Source organism: Salvelinus fontinalis, chromosome 19 (assembly GCF_029448725.1).
Source record: "Salvelinus fontinalis isolate EN_2023a chromosome 19, ASM2944872v1, whole genome shotgun sequence".
In the NCBI taxonomy this organism is placed as follows: domain Eukaryota; kingdom Metazoa; phylum Chordata; class Actinopteri; order Salmoniformes; family Salmonidae; genus Salvelinus; species Salvelinus fontinalis.
In genome coordinates this window covers 24,458,439-24,476,801 of record NC_074683.1, presented here as the reverse complement: position 1 = coordinate 24,476,801, position 18,363 = coordinate 24,458,439, and the positions used below count along the sequence as shown (strand labels likewise).

The following is an 18,363-nucleotide window of genomic DNA, read 5'->3' as shown; positions in this document are numbered from 1 at the left end:
TTCAGTATTGTAGTTTTTTAATTTTCAAGACGACAAATTCCCACATAAGTTACTATCAAACATCATCCAATGATAGTATTGTATTTTGAGTTGAAAATACCAGATTACAAAGACATTATATAAAACCGTGCTAGCTTTCCCACATTTCTGGTATGACAGAAAACTTTTGCAAGACTGCATCATCCCACAACTAATCAAACAATTTCCATTCACATTTCAGTGATGGCAGACAGTAACATATTAATGAATGATGTGGAGTGAATTGCTAACATATGTCCTGTTAATTGTTTTCAGTGTACAGGATGTCTTTTCTAAACTGTGCTTGTTTGTGTTTGTGTGTTTTACTGTATACAGGAGGTTGCATACTGAACCCGTAGGCTACTATCAGCAGACAAACAAATAGATTGGTATCATCACAATAATACAACCAACACAGCCAGTACAGTGTAGTCACTTCACGGAATGAATAAAACACTGTTCGCTACACTCAAATGGTTCAAGTTGAATCAACACGAAGAATTGACATTGGCAGGCCCATTATAAACTGATAAACTGCCATTTTGTATCATAAATATAGGCATAAAATATCTTGTCCCCAACCTACATCAGACAGTACATTCAGATATCAGGCAGGTTGACACCTACCATATGGACACACTCCACCTATAGAACTAGTAAAACCTAAGACAGCGAGTCAGAGTCTTTCCTTATCGTTGAAACAATTGAGAAACAGGTTTGTTTTGACAGTACGACAATACTGAGGTAACCTTTCAATAGCGTCTTCTTTCCTTGGCAGTAATCCAATTTGTAAGTCGCTCTGGATAAGAGCGTCTGCTAAATGACTTAAATGTAATGTAAATGTAATCCTCCTTGCAGAAACAAATCTCTTCTTAGAGTTTTTGTTTGTTAAATGTTTGTGTGTGTGTTTGACCATCCTTTATGTTTCCATAAGGAAAACCATCTCAGTGGAATCGACCCCCTTGAACTCACAATTCATCCTGCAGAAAGAGAGAGAAAACCCAAAAGAGAGATAGAGAATGTGATTGTGGTTTGATACACTGAGGCAACACAATCCAAAGTCACTTCAACAAACTATTAGCAGTTGAAAAATCTATGGCACATGGAAATCATAATAGAGCTGTTTACGGAGACAGGTGGGATGGACAGAGTAGCTGAGGGGTGGGTTTACGGAGACAGGTGGGATGGACAGAGTAGCTGAGGGGTGGGTTTACGGAGACAGGTGGGATGGACAGAGTAGCTGAGGGGTGGGTTTACGGAGACAGGTGGGATGGACAGAGTAGCTGAGGGGTGGGTTTAAAAGTTCATGTTATATAATAGTTGTGAGTGAAAACATGATGTATAAGTACTATCTATCTCAATGTAACATATATCAAACTACTTTATTATTGCTATGTAACTACTGTAAAAAATAAATAAAAGCCACGTATGTAAAATGTGTGTAGAATGTACAGTGCATTTGGAAAGTATTTAGAGCCCTTCACTTTTTCCAAATTTCGTTACGTTACATCCTTATTCTAAAAATGAATGAAATATTTTTTTCCCCCTCCTCAATCTACACACAATGCCCCATAATGACAAAGAGAAAACAGGTTTTTAGAAGTACCTTATTTACATAAGTATTCAGACCCTTTGCTATGAGACTCGAAATTGAGCTCAGGTGCATCCTGTTTCCATTGATCATCCTTGAGATGTTTCTACAACTGGATTGGAGTCCACCTGTGGTAAATTCAATTGATTGGACATGATTTGGAAAGGCACACACCAATCTAGATAAGGTCCCACAGTTGACCGTGCATGTCAGAGCAAGAGCTCCGAAACAGGTTTGTGTCAAGGAACAGATCTGGGGAAGGGTACCAAAAATGTTTTGCAGCATTGAACGTCCCCAAGAACAGTGGTCTCCATCCTTCTTAAATAGAAGAAGTTTGTAACCACCAAGACTCTTCCTAGAGCTGGCCGCCGGGCCAAGCAGAGCAATAGTGGGTAAATGGTCTGAATACTTATTTAAATCTGATATTTCAATTTTTATTTTTATTGTGGTAAAAACCTGTTTTCGCTTTGTCATTATGGGGTATTGTGTGTAAATTGACGAGGGGGGAAAAACGATTTAATACATTTTACAATAAGGCCATAACATAACAAAATGTGGAAAAAGTCAAGGACTCTGAATACGTAACAAAATTAAAATAAGTAAAAACGTTTATTTTTGTCCTCCGAAGAGGGGCGTGGAGGTGGTGGATGGGCCTAAAAAAATAAATAATAATAAATTGAAATAAAAACTGCAGTCATCTTGCCTGAATTAGCTAAGCCAAAGCCCAAAACCCAAACTCTCACCTAAAAGTCTGTGCCAGAGAATAATATATTTCCGCTTGACTGCAAAAGGTAAGAGATAGCTACTAAGATTAAAAAGCAAAAGGGTGATTGCAGAGTTGCTGAATTGCGTAAGAAGCTTACCTTGAAGTTGTCCGCCTTGCCCTGTAACCATGGAGATAACTGCTGGAGCCTCTGGCGGAGGACGTCTGCGATGTTATTAGCATCCCGGCTGTTGACGTGCTCCCCCCCCTGGTCGCGCTGGGGACAGAGGGATGAAAGGAGGAAGGGGTGGAAGGATGAATGGAGGGACATGGAGGGGTATAGGGATGGAGGGACTAGTTAGGGCACAGTGCTCTGGGGGACTGACTCAGCCTCTCTAATAGTAAACAACTGTAGGCAAGAGGTCCTCAAAGAAAAATACTAAATCAAATATACAGTTAAACAAGTTTCAATAAGAATATCTAACTACTGGAATTTCTGATACATAGTAATCAAATGTATTTAACTTACAACTTGTAGCTTGTCCTCTAACAAGGACAGGAATAAGTAAGATAACAATAAGCTGATGATGAAAACAAACTATCATTGCCTCCTCTTTGTCAGGTCATTAATATGAAACATAATGTGTTGTCTTCTAAATAACTTACCTGGATAAATAGCTAACCCATTCAAAAAAAGTTACCAATCAGGAGTCTATTACCTTCTTGGTGCCCAGGTGTGGGTAGAATCGGACGCTGGGATAGGCTGTGATTCCAGCTGACTGACAGGTCTGGTAGTGGGCCTGACAGTCTACTTTCCCTGCCCTCACACTCCCTTTCACCATCTAGACAAAGAAAGATTACGTCAGAAAAAGCACCCTTTTCCCTACGTAGTGCACCACTTTTGACCAGGGCCCATAGGGAGACACATAACACTCTGGTCAAAAGCAGTGCACTACATAGTGAAGAGGGTGCCATTTGGGAAGCAACCCAAGACATGGCCGCCCATTGAATCAACACTTCAGAACCACTACATTATCCATAGGGCTCTGGTCAAAGATAATACACTACTGAATAGCACACAACTAAGGGCTATTCTTAGCTGCGAAGCGGAGTGTTATTCATGATAAAAATCACTGGATCCAGCGCCATATTTATTTTATGAAACGGTTCCCAACATATTACACAAAGATGAACGACATGTTTTCAGTAAAAAGTTATTTTAAAGAGTCAATTTGATTTTATTTAATCCTTTCACGAGAGGTTATAGTCTGGACAAAAGCCAGTCGTGAGTTCCATTTCTGAGGTTGCTATAGGGCTGGGCGCTATACCAAATTTGATGACATACCGGTATTGATGCACGGACCAGTTTGGGTTTTTACTTTACCTTCTATAAATGGTATTTGAATGTTTGGTTTGTTAAATGGGATACGCCGTGTTTAAAGTCCATTTTTATTGTTTACTTCGCTACTTGAGTCATTTCTCTCTCACCATGCACTTTCCACACAGACCTAGCCCCAACCCGTGACTCAAGGAGCACCTTTGTTGTTCTTCGACCACCACGAGAAACTGGCATTCAGTTTGCACGGTCAACGTAGGACATGTTCCCATCAAATTATTGGTCAAAAACACGTGTTTAGCAGATGTTATTGCAGGTGTAGCGAAGTGCTTATGTTTCTAGCTCCAACAGTGCAGTAATATCTAACAATTTCACAACAATACACACAAATCTAAATAAAGGAATGGAATTAAGAATATATAAATACTTGGACGAGCAATGTCACAGCGGCATAAACTAAGATACAGTCGAATAGAATATATACATATGAGATGAGTGGCGCAAAATATGTAAACATTATTCAAGTGACTAGTGTTCCATTATTAAAGTGGCCGGTGATTTCAAGTCTATGTATTTAGGGCAGCAGCCTCTAATGTGCTAGTGATGCTATTTAACAGTCTGATGGCCTTGAGATAGAAGTTGTTTTTCAGTCTCTTGTGGCCAGCTTTGATGCACCTTTATTGACCTCGCCTTCTGGATGATAGCGGGGGGAACAGGCAGTGGCTCTGGTGGTTGTTGTCCTTGATCTTTTTGGCCTTCCTGTGATAATCGGGTGCTGCAGGTGTCCTGGAGGGCAGGTAGTTTGCCCCCAGTGGCGCATTGTGCCGACAGCACCAGCCTCTGGAGAGCCTTGCGGTTGTGGGCGGTGCAGTTGCCGTACCAGGCGGTGATACAGCCTGACAGAATGCTCTCAAGTTTGTGAGGGTTTCAGGTGCCAAGACAAATTTCTACAGCCTCCTGAGGTTGAAGAGGCACTGTTAGGAAGCCAATTCTAGATTTAACTTTGGATTGGAGATGTTTGATGTGAGTCTGGAAGGAGAGTTTACAGTCTAACCAGACACCTAGGTATTTGTAGTTGTCCACATATTCTAAGTCAGAACCGTCCAGAGTAGTGATGCTGGGCGGGCGGGCGGGCAGGTAGCGATCGGTTGAAGAGCATGCATTTAGTTTTACTTGTATTTAAGAGGTTGGAGGCTACGGAAGAAGAGTTGTATGGCATTGAAGCTCGTCTGGAGGGTAGTTAACAGTGTCCAAAGAAGGGCCAGAAGTATACAGAATGGTGTCGTCTGCGTAGAGGTGGATCAGAGACTCACCAGCAGCAAGATATATCCCGACAGATATATCCCGACACAAATCTAGGTTTGCTACCCAATGCAGCTGGTCCTTCGTTCTATCGGTTCGGTTGCCAGAGACGCAACCCAGTTGTTCGGTCTTTTTGATCTGTATCTATGGACGTTTGTTCTAAATGTTCCATTGCCATACTGGCTGGCAAATTTCTTATCCCTTGCTTGCCAACTACGGTTAACTTAGTCACTTCAAACAGTGCAGCCCGAATAACAACAGTAGCAGCATTTGCATTTGTTTTGACATCCATAACAATGAGTTGATGAGGCGCGATTTCGCCTGGCATAGAAAATATGCTCTCTCGTCAGGACACTGTCGTTCAGAGGAGCTAGCCAACACGGCTAACACAATCACTTCAAACTGAAGCTGGAAAGAATGTAAACTAGCTGCGCTTCTTATGGTTTAACCTGTTTTCAATTGACATTTATTTGTATATATCCATAACAATGATGCCAGCTGATTCATGATTTCGACTGGCTGAGAAACACTGCCTGTTTGTATCTCTCGTCCCGACTCCTGACACGTTCATTACCATGGGACAGTTGGAGATCCAATTTGAATATTGAAACAATGTTGCAAATGTCAGAGAGACAGACAGCAAGTTTTATGCAAGTCTCCGCTGTTGAAAACGAAATGTTAGTCTAAAAGAAATGTGAGAATGCCTACCGGTAGATGGTTTTTATAGTGGAGATCAAGTTTATGAATGGCCTGGATGGGTTGACGAGACAATGGATTGCGCAGTCAGATGGAACAGGGTAAATAGGCATTTTAATGTCATAGATTTAGCCAGTGGTAATTTGTGGAATAGACAGAGGCTGAAATGCGGTTTTAACCAATCAGCATTCAGGATTAGACCCACCCGTTGTATAAAGTACAATAACTTCGCTCTAGCATGAAAATAACAATGTATTCATATTATAACCATGAATAGGGGCCATATTCATGAAGTGTCTCAGAGTAGATCAGTTGAGCCATTTATATCATAATAAATAAGATTAGCCTACATGGACAGGGGGTGCATGATCCTAGATCAGCGCCCCTACTCTGATGCTTTATGAAAACGGGCCAAGAAACATGCGTTTGAGAGATGGAGGAGTGGAGAAGATATCTTACCCGAGCGAGGACCTCGAACTCTGGGGCAAAGTGCTGGCATGGTCCACACCACGGAGCATAGAAGTCCACCACCCAGTGATCCTTCCCTCCCATCACCTTGTTCCTGAAGTCATCTGGAGTCAGATCCACTGATGCTCTTGGGAGAGTACTAAGACACAGACGGACACTGTATGAATTCCTTTCTGTTGACTACAAATCAGATACAAATGTTCCAATAATGGTGACTGTTAAAAGGCTAGGACAGAAACACAGGAGGAGAGAACTTACCCCACAGCCCAGACTTTGAGAGAGTGAGCATCTCTGTGCCAGCCGTTGTAACTCCTGGTGAGAGAAATAAAAACAGCACTCTTATTTACAGACTTTACAACATAACTTAATGTAAACGTTACAATATAATTTAGTGTACATTTTACAAATTAACTTACTGTAAACTTTACAACATGTAAGCCATATGTACACTTTAAAACATGTAAACTTAGTGTAACCTGTAGAACACGTAAACAGTAACTATAGTAAGACTGAAAGAACAGTAAGGTACATACTAGAGGACGACCGATTATGATTTTTCAACGCCGATACCGATTATTGGAGGACAAAAAAAGCCGATACAAAATAAAAATGTTTATATATATATATATATATATATATATATATATATATATATATATATATAGCATACACACACGCACATTTTTGTAATAATGACAATTGCAACAATACTGAATGAATAATGAACACTTTTATTTTAACTTAATATAATACATAAATACACACACACACACACACACACACACACACACACACACACACACACACACACACACACACACACACACACACACACAGCTCTGAAGTGACAATGATACTGAAGAGTCTGCTTAGGAGACAAATACTCTCAACTGTTTGAATAAAAATACAGTTTAAGTTACCTGTGATGAATGTTGAAAACAAAAACAGTAATTTCTATATGCAGGAAATCCTATTTTAATAATGGGCATGGTAAGAATTGACGACCAAAGTGCGAGTCATAATTCCCATGACACCTTCTAGCAAAATCTGAAAAGCGGTTCCTTCATTTATTCCATAGGATATTTTTAGATTCACTTAAAATAAGGTCTGTGTTTCGTGTAGGCTTACACCACCGTGCCAATTTTATAACTGTGTAGATATCCATAGGACAAGGTAACTTTGATCAATATTGGCTAAATATAAGCGAAGATCATTTTTTTTGTAGAGTGGATTTATGAAAATATGTTGACAAACGTTACCTTATCCTAGTGAGATTTACACGGGTATCAAAACGTCGAGGCGGTTTAAGCCTGCACGAAACACAAACCTTATTTTGAAGTAGATCAAGACATTCTCCATGGAAGACATGAACGGTAAAATAACGAAGGAACCCCTTTCAAGTTCAGCCGCAAGTTATTACAGGAATTATAACGCGTCGACTATTTCTCTCTAAACCATATACCTTTACCTAATCCGGAAACTATCACCTCGAAAACAAAACGTTTATTCCGTTCCGTATTTTATCTAACGGGTGGCATCCATGAGTCTAAATATTCCTGTTACATTGCACAACCTTCAATGTTATGTCATAATCACGTAAAATTCTGGCAAATTAGTTTGCAAAGAGCCAGGTGGCCCAAACTGTTGCATATATCCTGACTCTGCGTGCAATGAACGCAAGAGACATGACACAATTTCACCTGGTTAATATTGCCTGCTAACCTGGATTTCTTTTAGCTAAATATGCAGGTTTAAAAATATATACTTGTGTATTGATTTAAAAAAAGGATTTGATGTTTATGGATAAGTACACCTTGGAGCAATGACAGTCATTGATTGTTTGTTTTTTATAAGAGAAGTTTAATGCTAGCTAGCAATTTACCTTAGCTTACTGCATTCGCGGCACAGTCAGGCTCCTCGTGGAGTGCAATGTAATCAGTGTAAGTGTTACGGGACTAAAATGACTAAAATATGTATACATTTGACTTGGAATTATAACTAAACAGAATACTACTATATTACTGTAAGAATGAATCTTATTATAATCATAATGTTGAATGTTATGTGTTCCTTGTTAGAAAGAATGGGTTTATCTTCAGACAGGCTAGAATGATGTCTCTACCCAGGGAGGGGAAAGACCTTGGGTTGGTTGCAGATAGTTTAACAGGTGGCAGACAGTAATGAGAACTCTAACTATACTGCCATTGTATCTGAGAGGAGGATGGACTTTAAAACCCATGACATCATCTTTATTATATAACCTGATGTAAAATGATCAGTACTCTCGAGAATAAACGCTATTGATTGATTGATTTTGAGACTGGTTCCTGTCCATTTTATGCTGATAAGTATCTTACAAATTCTTATGTATGGACAGAGTGTTTTAATTGAATTGGTTGATAAACATAGCAATTCAATTCCTTTAACAATTAGAGCATTGGACTAGTTAACTGTAAGGTTGCAAGATTGGATCCCCCGAGCGGACAAGGTTAAAAATCTGTCGTTCTGCAAGAACGTTCCTAGGCCGTCATTGAAAATAAGAATGTGTTCTTAACTGACTTGCCTAGTTAAATAAAGATTAAATAAAGGTGTAATTATTTTTTTAATTCGGCAAATCGGCGCCCAAAAATACCGATTTCCGATTGTTATGAAAACTTGAAATCGGCCCTAATTAATCGGCCATTCCGATTAATCGGTCGACCTCTAGTACATACTGGTATACGTCTCGTCGGTTGGCGTTCTGAGGGTAGAGGCGTATCTCAGGGTAGGCTCTGACACTCTCTCCTTGGCAGAAGGAGTGGTGTTTCTGACAGTCTACCGTCCCCACCTTTATCATACCATTCACCGCCTGAGAAAAGACATCAACAGACAGAAAACCAGGGAGAAAACAAATTATTCGCTATAGTGAATTAACATTTAGAAAATCTTCTTGACAAATGCATTAAGTTGGATTTGTTGATTACATCCACCTACCCTAGAATAAAATGAGATAATGCTAATATTTTATCTTGATAGATATCATGTATCCCTCCATCTATGCTAGATTCAAGCCCTCAATATCCAGAGAACACGTCAGTGGAAGCTCTGTTGCTGTACCTACTGAACTTACCTGTGCCATTCTCCTCCACTCTGGAGGAGAAGTCCACCAACCTACTGCATATTACCTAGTAGGTATTCTATACAGCCTATAGCCTACCACCCTACAATTCACTACCTACCCGTGCCATCCTCCTCCACTCGGGCAGCAGGGCCTGACAGGGCCCACACCACGGGGCATAGAAGTCCACCATCCAGGTCTCGCTGTGTTTTCTCCTCTTCACCAGCTCTGCAAAGCTGTCTGGATCCATGGTCACCACAGTGGGGTCGACCAAGTCCTGGAAGAGTGGGGAGAAAGAGGAGTCACTACAGTAGGGATGTACTGTATAACAGTAACAGACAATTCAGACTATTGGCAATGGGAGAGTGCTACATTTCCTCCACAAGGTACAGGAAGTAACTATGTGGAGTCTCTTAGTTTTAAACCTCTGTGGCACTATAAGCACTGGCTCGAAAGGAGATGGCCTGATACTGTGAACTAGGCTAATGGTAAGCTTCTCACCTGTATGAACTCCAGGATTCCGTCAGCAGAGTGATGTCCCTCGTACTCATGGATGGAGGACTTGTTAAAGATTACCGTGGTCGGGTAAGCATGGATATTATACTGAAAACAAACAACATTACTGGTAGCTAGTACTACTTTCGATTAAATATCACGGTGGTTACGTAGGCATGGACCGAAAACAGGCACATAGGACATACAAATCGTTACATAACTGTGGTAGCCACTGCCGCTTTCAGTTAACCATCAAAACCACAAACACATTTAATTTGGTTCATATTCAGAGATGTGCTCAGGATATAAATTAGAACATCTTTATTTTGTCCAGGAAAAGTGGATACTGACCTCACCACACAATCACAGGTGACAGGGCTGGAATGATGGCCCTAGTATGGCTCTACGCCACAGCCAGAGGAATGATAGCCCTACGCCTAGCCTTGCTACAACACAGCCAGAGGAATGATAGCCCTACGCCTAGCCTTGCTACAACACAACCAGAGGAATGATAGCCCTACACCTAGCCTTGCTACAACACAGCCAGAGGAATGATAGCCCTACACCTAGCCTTGCTACAACACAGCCAGAGGAATGATAGCCCTACACCTAGCCTTGCTACAACACAGCCAGAGGAATGATAGCCCTACACCTAGCCTTGCTACAACACAGCCAGAGGAATGACAGCTCTACTATGCCTGTATGCCATACAGCCCAGAGGAAAGCAGTAAAAATGCTACCGGAATAAATGAAAACGGCTTTGTTGATATGTGTGAGTCATACTAAGTCCATTGAATGAAACGCGTATTATTTACTTCAATCATCAATACCTTCATTATAGTAAGAAATTATGTCATACAGTAGGGACCATGATTTGGGAACATAGTTAAACTCTGGGAGCGACAGTCTTGCATGGCTGGCTCCTCAATTCGAGCCTAGTTGGCAGTCTTCTTAGCTAGCATTCCACTCATTTTACACCGCATGATATGCACACGACATGGAGTACAAGAAGTGGAATGCTAGCTAAACAGACTGGCAACCAGGATCCCTCAATACATCTAGGCAGATATTGTGGAATACATAGAAGAATAGCACATCTAGGGGGTTTGGGTTTACGTTTGGTATGTTCTCCCGCCACTCACCATGCTGCAGAGTCTCTCATGCACGGTGCAGTCCAGCGTTCCAAACTTCATCTGACCAAACAGCTGGATCGAGGCTTTCCTCAGCTCAGGGAGGAGAGCACGACAGGGCGGACACCACTACAAGGAAACAGTATATTAGTATTTGTTCATGGACCTCACCCAATGTCTCAGCCAACTCAATGGGATCTAAATCACTTTACACAACAATAAAGTCTGTTTACTTTCAGGGATTAATGTTAGTCACCAACAGATTATTATTTTAATAGCCACACCTAGCTTATGACTACCAACCCGTAGCACTCACGTCTGTAGCCATGAAGTGCTTTGAAAGGCTGGTCATGGATCACATCAACACCATTATCCCAGACACCCTAGACCCACTCCAATTTGCCTACCACCCCAACAGATCCACAGATGATGCAATCTCTATTGCACTCAACAATGCCCTTTCCCACCAGGACAAAAGGAACACATGTGAGAATGCTATTCATTGACTACAGCTCAGCGTTCAACATCATAGTGCCCTCAAAGTTAATCAGTAAGCTAAGGACCCTGGGACTAAACACCTCCCTCTGCAACTGGATCCTGGACTTCCTGACGGGCCGCCCACAGGTGGTAAGGAACAACACATCCGTCACGCTGATCCTCAACACGGGGGCCACTCAGGGGTGCGTGCTCCAGTAGTCCCCTCCTGTACTCCCTGTTCATTCATAACTGCATGGCCAGGCACGACTCCAACACCGTCATCAAGTTTGCAGATGAAACAACAGTGGTAGGCCTGATCACCGACAACGATGAGACAGCCTATAGGGAGGTCAGAGACCTGGTCGTGTGGTGCCAGGACAACAACCTCTCCGTCAACGTGATCAAGACAAAGGAGATGACTGTGGACTACAGGAAAAGGAGGACCGAGCACGCCCCAATTCTCATCGACGGGGCTGTAGTGGAGGAGGTTGAGAGCTTCAAGTTCCTTGGCGTCCACATCACCAACCAGCTAAAATGGTCTAAACACACTAAGACAGTCGTGAAGATGGCACAACAAAATCTATTCCCCTCAGGAGAGAAAAGATTTGGCATGGGTCCTCAGATCCTCAAAAGGTTCTACAGCTGCACCAGAGAGCATCCTGACTGGTTACATCCCTGCCTGGTATGGCAACTGCTCGGCCTTCGACCGCAAGCCACTACAGAGGGTAGTGTGCACGGCCCAGTACATCACTGGGGCCAAAGCTTGCCATCCAGGACTCTATAACAGGTGGTATCAGAGAAAGAGCAAAACAATTGTCAAAGACTCCAGCCACCCTAGTCATAGACTGTTCTCTCTGCTATTGCACGGCAAGGTACCGGAGTGCCAAGTCGAGGTCCAAAAGGCTTCTTAACAGCTTCTACCTCCAAGCCATAAGACTCCTGAACAGCTAATCAAAGGGCTACCCAAACCCCTCTTTTATGCTGCTGCTACTCTGTTTATTATCTATGCATAGTCACTTTAACTCTACCTATATGTACATATTACCTCAATTACCTTGACTAACTGGTGCCCCTGCACATTGACTCTGTAACGGTACCCCCTGTATCTAGCCTCACTATTGTTATTTTACTGTTGCTTTTTAATTATTTGTTACTTTTATTTTATATATTTTTTACTTAATACTTATTTTTTCATTGTTGGTTAAGGGCTTGTAAGTAAGCATTTCACTGTAAGGTCTACACCTGATGTATTCGGCACATGTGACAAATACAATGTGATTTGATCTTTCAAATACATGTCACAACTGTGAACATCGATAAGCAAGTAGAGTATTAGTCACTAACATTAGGCTGATACTTACAGGAGCAAAGAAGTCAACTAGCCAGGGCTCCTTTCCATCACTGGGGAAGTTCTCTGGTCTCAGAGTGGTGACATGGGCGCTGACACTCTCCTTAGCAAACGCTATGATGTTATACAGCACATCCTTCCCTGGGAGAACAGAATAGAGGTCGACCGATTATTCGGAATGGCCGATTAATTAGGGCCGATTTCAAGTTTTCATAACAATCGGAAATCGGCATTTTTGGACACCGATTTGATCGATATTTTTTACACCTTTATTTAACTAGGCAAGTCAGTTAAGAACACATTCTTATTTTCAATGACGGCCTAGGAACGGTGGGTTAACTTCTTTTGGCTGCAATCCCGTTAACGGGATGATATGACAACAGCCAATGAAAGTGCACGGAGATTCATCATTAAAATTCCTCAAACATACATGTATCTTATACCATTTTAAAGGTAATTTTCTTGTTAATCCCACCAAAGGGTCCGATTTCAAATAGGCTTTTCAGCGAAAGCACCACAAACGATTATGTTAGGTCACCACCAACTCACAGAAAAATTCTGCCATTTTTCCAGCCAAAGAGAGGAGTCACAAAAAGCAGAAATAGAGATAAAATGAATCACTAACCTTTGATGATCTTCAGCAGATGACACTCATAGGACTTCATGTTACACAATACATATATGTCTTGTTCGATTAAGTTCATATTTATATCCAAAAACCTCAGTTTACATCGGTGCCATGTTCAGAAATGCCTCCAAAATATCCAGAGAAATTGCAGAGAGCCACGTCAAATAACAGAAATACTCATCATAAACTTTGATGAAAGATGCATGTTTTACATAGAATTAAAGATACACTTGTTCTTAATGCAACCGCTGTGTCAGATTTCAAAAAGCTTTACGGCAAAACACAATATTCATTAATCTGAAAACAGCGTTCAGCCACAAAAGCAAGCCATACAGTTGCCCGCCAAATTGTGCAGTCAACAAAACTCATAAAAAGCATTATAAATCTTCACTTACCTTTGCTGATCTTCGTCGGAATGCACTCCCAGGACTCCCACAAGAAATGTTCGTTTTGTTCGGTAATGTCCATCATTTATGTCCAAATAGCTATTTTTGTTCGCGTGTTTGGTAAACAAATCCAACGTCAGGAAGCGCGTTCACTAAAAGCTGACGAAATGTCCACAAGTTCCGTAACAGTCAGTAGAAACATGTCAAACGATATATCGAATCAATCTTTAGAATGTTTTTAACATAAAACTTGAATAATGTTCCAACCGGAGAATTACATTGACTTCAGATGAGAGATGGAACAGAGCTCCCTCTCATGTGAACGCACATGGTCAAAGCATGGTCAGGTCATGGCAGACCTGACTAATTCCCCTCTCATTCGCCCCCCCTTCACAGTAGAGGCATCAGACAAGGTTCTACAGACTGTTGACATCTAGTGGAAGCCGTAGGAAGTGCAAACTCATCCATATCTTGCTGTGATTTCAATAGGATCTTGGTTGAAATTCGACCAGCATCAGAATTCCCACTTCCTGTTGGGGTTTTTTCTCAGGTTTTTGCCTGCCATATGAGTTCTGTTATACTCAGACATAATTCAAACCGTTTCAGAAACTTCAAAGTGTTTTCTATCCAATACTAATAATAATATGCATATATTAGCAACTATGACTGAGGAGCAGGCCGTTTACTCTGTGCACCTTTCATCTAAGCTACTCAATACTGCCCCTGCAGCCATAAGAAGTTAACTGCCTTGTTCAGGGGCAGAACGACAGATTTTTACCTTGTCAGCTCGGGGATTCGTTTTTGAAACCTTCCGGTTACTAGTCCAACGCTCTAACCACCTGCCTTACATTGCACTCCACGAGGAGCCTGCGAGGGCAGCAAGAAGCCAAGGTAAGCTGCTAGCTAGCATTAAACTTATCTTATAAAAAACATTCAATCTTAACATAATCACTAGTTAACTGCACATGGTTGATGATATTACTAGTTTATCTAGTGTGTTGCATATAATCGATGCGGTGCCTGTTAATTTCTCATCGAATCACAGCCTACTTCGCCAAACGGGTGATGATTTAGCACTGTTGTTACACCAAACCTAACCATAAACATCAATGCCTTTCTTTAAAATCAATACACAAGTATATATTTTTTAAACCTGCATATTTAGTTAATATTGCATGCTAACATGAATTTCTTATAATTAGGGAAATTGTGTCACTTCTCTTGCGTTCCGTGCAAGCAGTCAGGGTATATGCAGCAGTTTGGGCCTCCTGGCTGGTTGCGAACTGTGTGAAGTCTATTTATTCCTAACAAAGGCCGTAATTAATTTGCCAGAATTTACATATTTATGACATAACATTGAAGGTTATACAATGTAACTGCAATGTTTAGACTTAGGGATGCCACCCGTTAGATAAAATACGGAATGGTTTCGTATTTCACTGAAAGAATAAACTTTTTGTTTTCGAAATGATAGTTTCCGGATTCGACCATATCAATGACCAAAGGCTCGTATTTCTGTGTGTTATTATGTTATAATTAAGTCTATGATTTGATAGAGCAGTCTGACTGAGCGATGGTAGGCAGCAGCAGGCTCGTAAGCATTCATTCAAACAGCACTTTCCTGCGTTTGACAGCAGCTCTTCGCTGTACTTCAAGCATTGAGCTGTTTATGACTTTAAGCCTATCAACTCCCGAGATTAGGCTGGTGCAACCGATGTGAAATAGCTAGCTAGTTAGAGGGGTGCGCGCTAATAGCGTTTCAATCGGTGACGTCACTTGCTCTGAGACTTGGAGTAGTTGTTCCCCTTGCTCTGCAAGGGCCACGGCTTTTGTGGAGCGATGGTTAACGATGCTTCGAGGGTGGCTGTTGTCGATGTGTTCCTGGTTCGAGCCCAGGTAGGGGCGAGGAGAGGGACAGAAGCTATACTGTTACACTGGCAATACTAAAGTGCCTATAAGAACATCCAATAGTCAAAGGTATATGAAATACAAATGGTATAATAGAGAGAAATAGTCCTATAATTCCTATAATAAAACTACAACCTAAAACTTCTAACCTGGGAATATTGAAGACTCATGTTAAAAGGAACCACCAGCTTTCATATGTTCTCATGTTCTGAGCAAGGAACTTAAACGTTAGCTTTTTTTACATGGGACATATTGCACTTTCACTTTCTTCTCCAACACTTTGTTTTTGCATGATTTAAATCAAATTGAACATGTTTCATTATTTATTTGAGGCTAAATTGATTTTATTGATGTATTATATTAAGGTAAAAGAAAAGTGTTCATTCAGTATTGTTGTAATTGTCATTATTACAAAAACATTTTATTTTTTAATTACATTTTTTATTTTTATTATTATTATAAAAAATATATGTATATATTTTTTAAATCGGCCGATTAATCGGTATTGGATAGTTTTTGGTCCTCCAATAATCGGTATCGGCGTTGAAAAATCATAATCGGTCGACCTCTAGAACAGAAACAGTTTATTTGCCATTTATAAGAAATAGATTGGAAATCTTATTCACTCAAGCTCTCATGAAAAACAAAATAAGAATAATAACAAAAAATGTAATTACATTTTTTTTTTTAACTCGGAAAGTCAGTTACGAACAAATTCTAATTTATAATGACAGCCTACCCCGGCCAATTGTGCACCACCCTATGGGACTCCCAATCACGGCCGGATGTGATGCAGCTTGGATTCGAAACAGGTACCACTGAGATGCAGTGTCTTAGAACACTGCTCCACTCGGGAGTCCCCCCCCCAAGTAGTTATACAAATGTGCATATGTATACAACAACCAGTGAAAAACAATGCCGAGTGAAATACAGAGATAAAATACCAAAATCGATTGAGTTCGGATAAGACGTTGACTTACCATGGTGTATCTCAAAGTCATGAATCCCAAGGCCTTTGAAGACAGCGATGCAGGGCTTTTGAATGTAGAAGGAGACGCATAGTTCTGAGTCAGTAAGGCAGTCCACCTTTCCCACCTGAGAAAAAGCACAGAGTACTGGCAGTATTAAACATCCAGACTGAATCAGTGACGTGAATGAACAGTGAATCAGAGCGATATTCATTGTGGATTTCAGACCTTACCTGTATGTGGGCTGCCTTCAGAAGAGCCTTGAGCTTCTTATACTCATGAGATGCCATGGTCTTCTGTCCGAAAGAAAAACTGACAAGCCACCGATGATGGGCCAGTTTACTCTACAGAGACCGATGGAGAATAGAACACAATAGGACAGAATAACTGTATTTTCCCTAAATATTTCAGCATCACCACTACAGGTGTTTTCCTCAACTGAAATCATGTCAGACAACAGATTATTTCATCTCAAATATATGTGGTTATTTTTAGTAGGTAGGTATATTATTACTAGGAAGAGGAAAGAACATCATGGCACCAATCAAACATCCACAACATTCAAGCCGACCTCCAACAACTGAGTCTGCCTCTCACAGATTGGACAGCACAGAGGACGCTGCACTAAGACATAACCCCCCCCGAGGCACAATAAATATATGGTTGTACAAGATGGTAATACAGATGATTTTTACTGTACCTTAGATTTGATTATTGGGTTATTATTACTGTACCTGGAAGGTTTCCTTAGTAAGAGCCTCCAGGTCAGGCAGATGCTGCATCACCTCTCCATAGATCTCTCTGGTATCCAAACTCTGCAGGAACTGTTGTTGTGATGAAACCAATGTTTGTTGTAAAACTGGGCTTTCAGAACAGTCACGATTCTATCTCATGTCAATAAAACATTTTTAAAAAGTGTTCTCTAAGCCATGTATGGTGAGGCTTCTTCATAAACCCATCCTGGGTTTCTCCTTCTCACTTACAAATTCATTTTATGTTATACTTTGTTTTTAGTGTGCGCAAACAAAACTAAAACATGGGCCTCTCTTACCAGCACGCTGCCCTTGTTCTTCAGTGAACTGCCGGGGGGGAAGAAGGCTGTGGTGCTGGTGGTCACCTCAAAGCTGCCACACAACTCAGCCTGTATTGAGCAGTCCATCCAGCCCACGTTCACTAGACCTTCCTGAAGAGGACACAAGAGAAGAGACATATTTCAGTCACAATAACAATGTATGTATGTACATGTATGCTCATGGTAAGGTAAACATACAGCATGGGTTCAATGAGGACTTACCAACATTCCTGCTAATTTTTGCCTCGTCTGTGACTCTAGACAGTCTATAAAGAGATCAAACACAGATCATATTTTAACAGTATAGAAAATACAATTCCTACCATATTGGTTTCACTAATTCTGACTAAAAGTCTCTATTTGTAAACATGACAAAGCATCTCAACGTAACCCTTAACAGCCTGTCTTACCTCCAGAGTCAGCACAGAAGGTGATCAGCCATCCAACTCCAGATGAAAATGCTGCCTCAATCTCGGTGAAGACATTGCCTTGCCACAGCTCTGTAACTCTGCTCTTCACAAACTGCATGCCAAACTTAGTCAAACTCTCCTTGGCCCTATCTCCAAAGTATTTCTCTGGATTCTATTGGGACGACAGAAAGGGATGCGTTTTAGAGGGTTGTTCCTAACACCATGATCAGTGAGTGATTTTAAAACAGATTGAATGATGTGCTAAAACAATGGTGAGCGTAGCATTCAGTCTGGTTTAACCAGGCTACGTGATGCATGACAGAGCTATCC

The 18,363-nt window shown here is 41.0% G+C and overlaps 1 protein-coding gene across 1 annotated transcript in view; it reads right to left on the bottom strand.

Moving 5' to 3' along the window:
* The window catches only part of dnajc10 (DnaJ (Hsp40) homolog, subfamily C, member 10), a 32,437-nt gene continuing 14,074 nt past the window's right edge, over window positions 1–18,363 (bottom strand). Inside the window, exons 7-22 of the mRNA XM_055871118.1 lie at window positions 18,034–18,205; window positions 17,846–17,889; window positions 17,603–17,734; window positions 17,286–17,375; window positions 16,785–16,895; window positions 16,564–16,678; window positions 12,675–12,802; window positions 10,849–10,965; window positions 9,713–9,814; window positions 9,333–9,488; window positions 8,829–8,962; window positions 6,373–6,426; window positions 6,106–6,253; window positions 3,032–3,154; window positions 2,473–2,589; window positions 1–998 (exon numbers count right to left, since the gene is read on the bottom strand). Of these exons, the coding sequence (XP_055727093.1) occupies window positions 987–998; window positions 2,473–2,589; window positions 3,032–3,154; window positions 6,106–6,253; window positions 6,373–6,426; window positions 8,829–8,962; window positions 9,333–9,488; window positions 9,713–9,814; window positions 10,849–10,965; window positions 12,675–12,802; window positions 16,564–16,678; window positions 16,785–16,895; window positions 17,286–17,375; window positions 17,603–17,734; window positions 17,846–17,889; window positions 18,034–18,205 (1,755 nt within the window). The 3' untranslated portion in view covers window positions 1–986. The remainder of the gene's footprint in view (window positions 999–2,472; window positions 2,590–3,031; window positions 3,155–6,105; window positions 6,254–6,372; window positions 6,427–8,828; window positions 8,963–9,332; window positions 9,489–9,712; window positions 9,815–10,848; window positions 10,966–12,674; window positions 12,803–16,563; window positions 16,679–16,784; window positions 16,896–17,285; window positions 17,376–17,602; window positions 17,735–17,845; window positions 17,890–18,033; window positions 18,206–18,363) is intronic.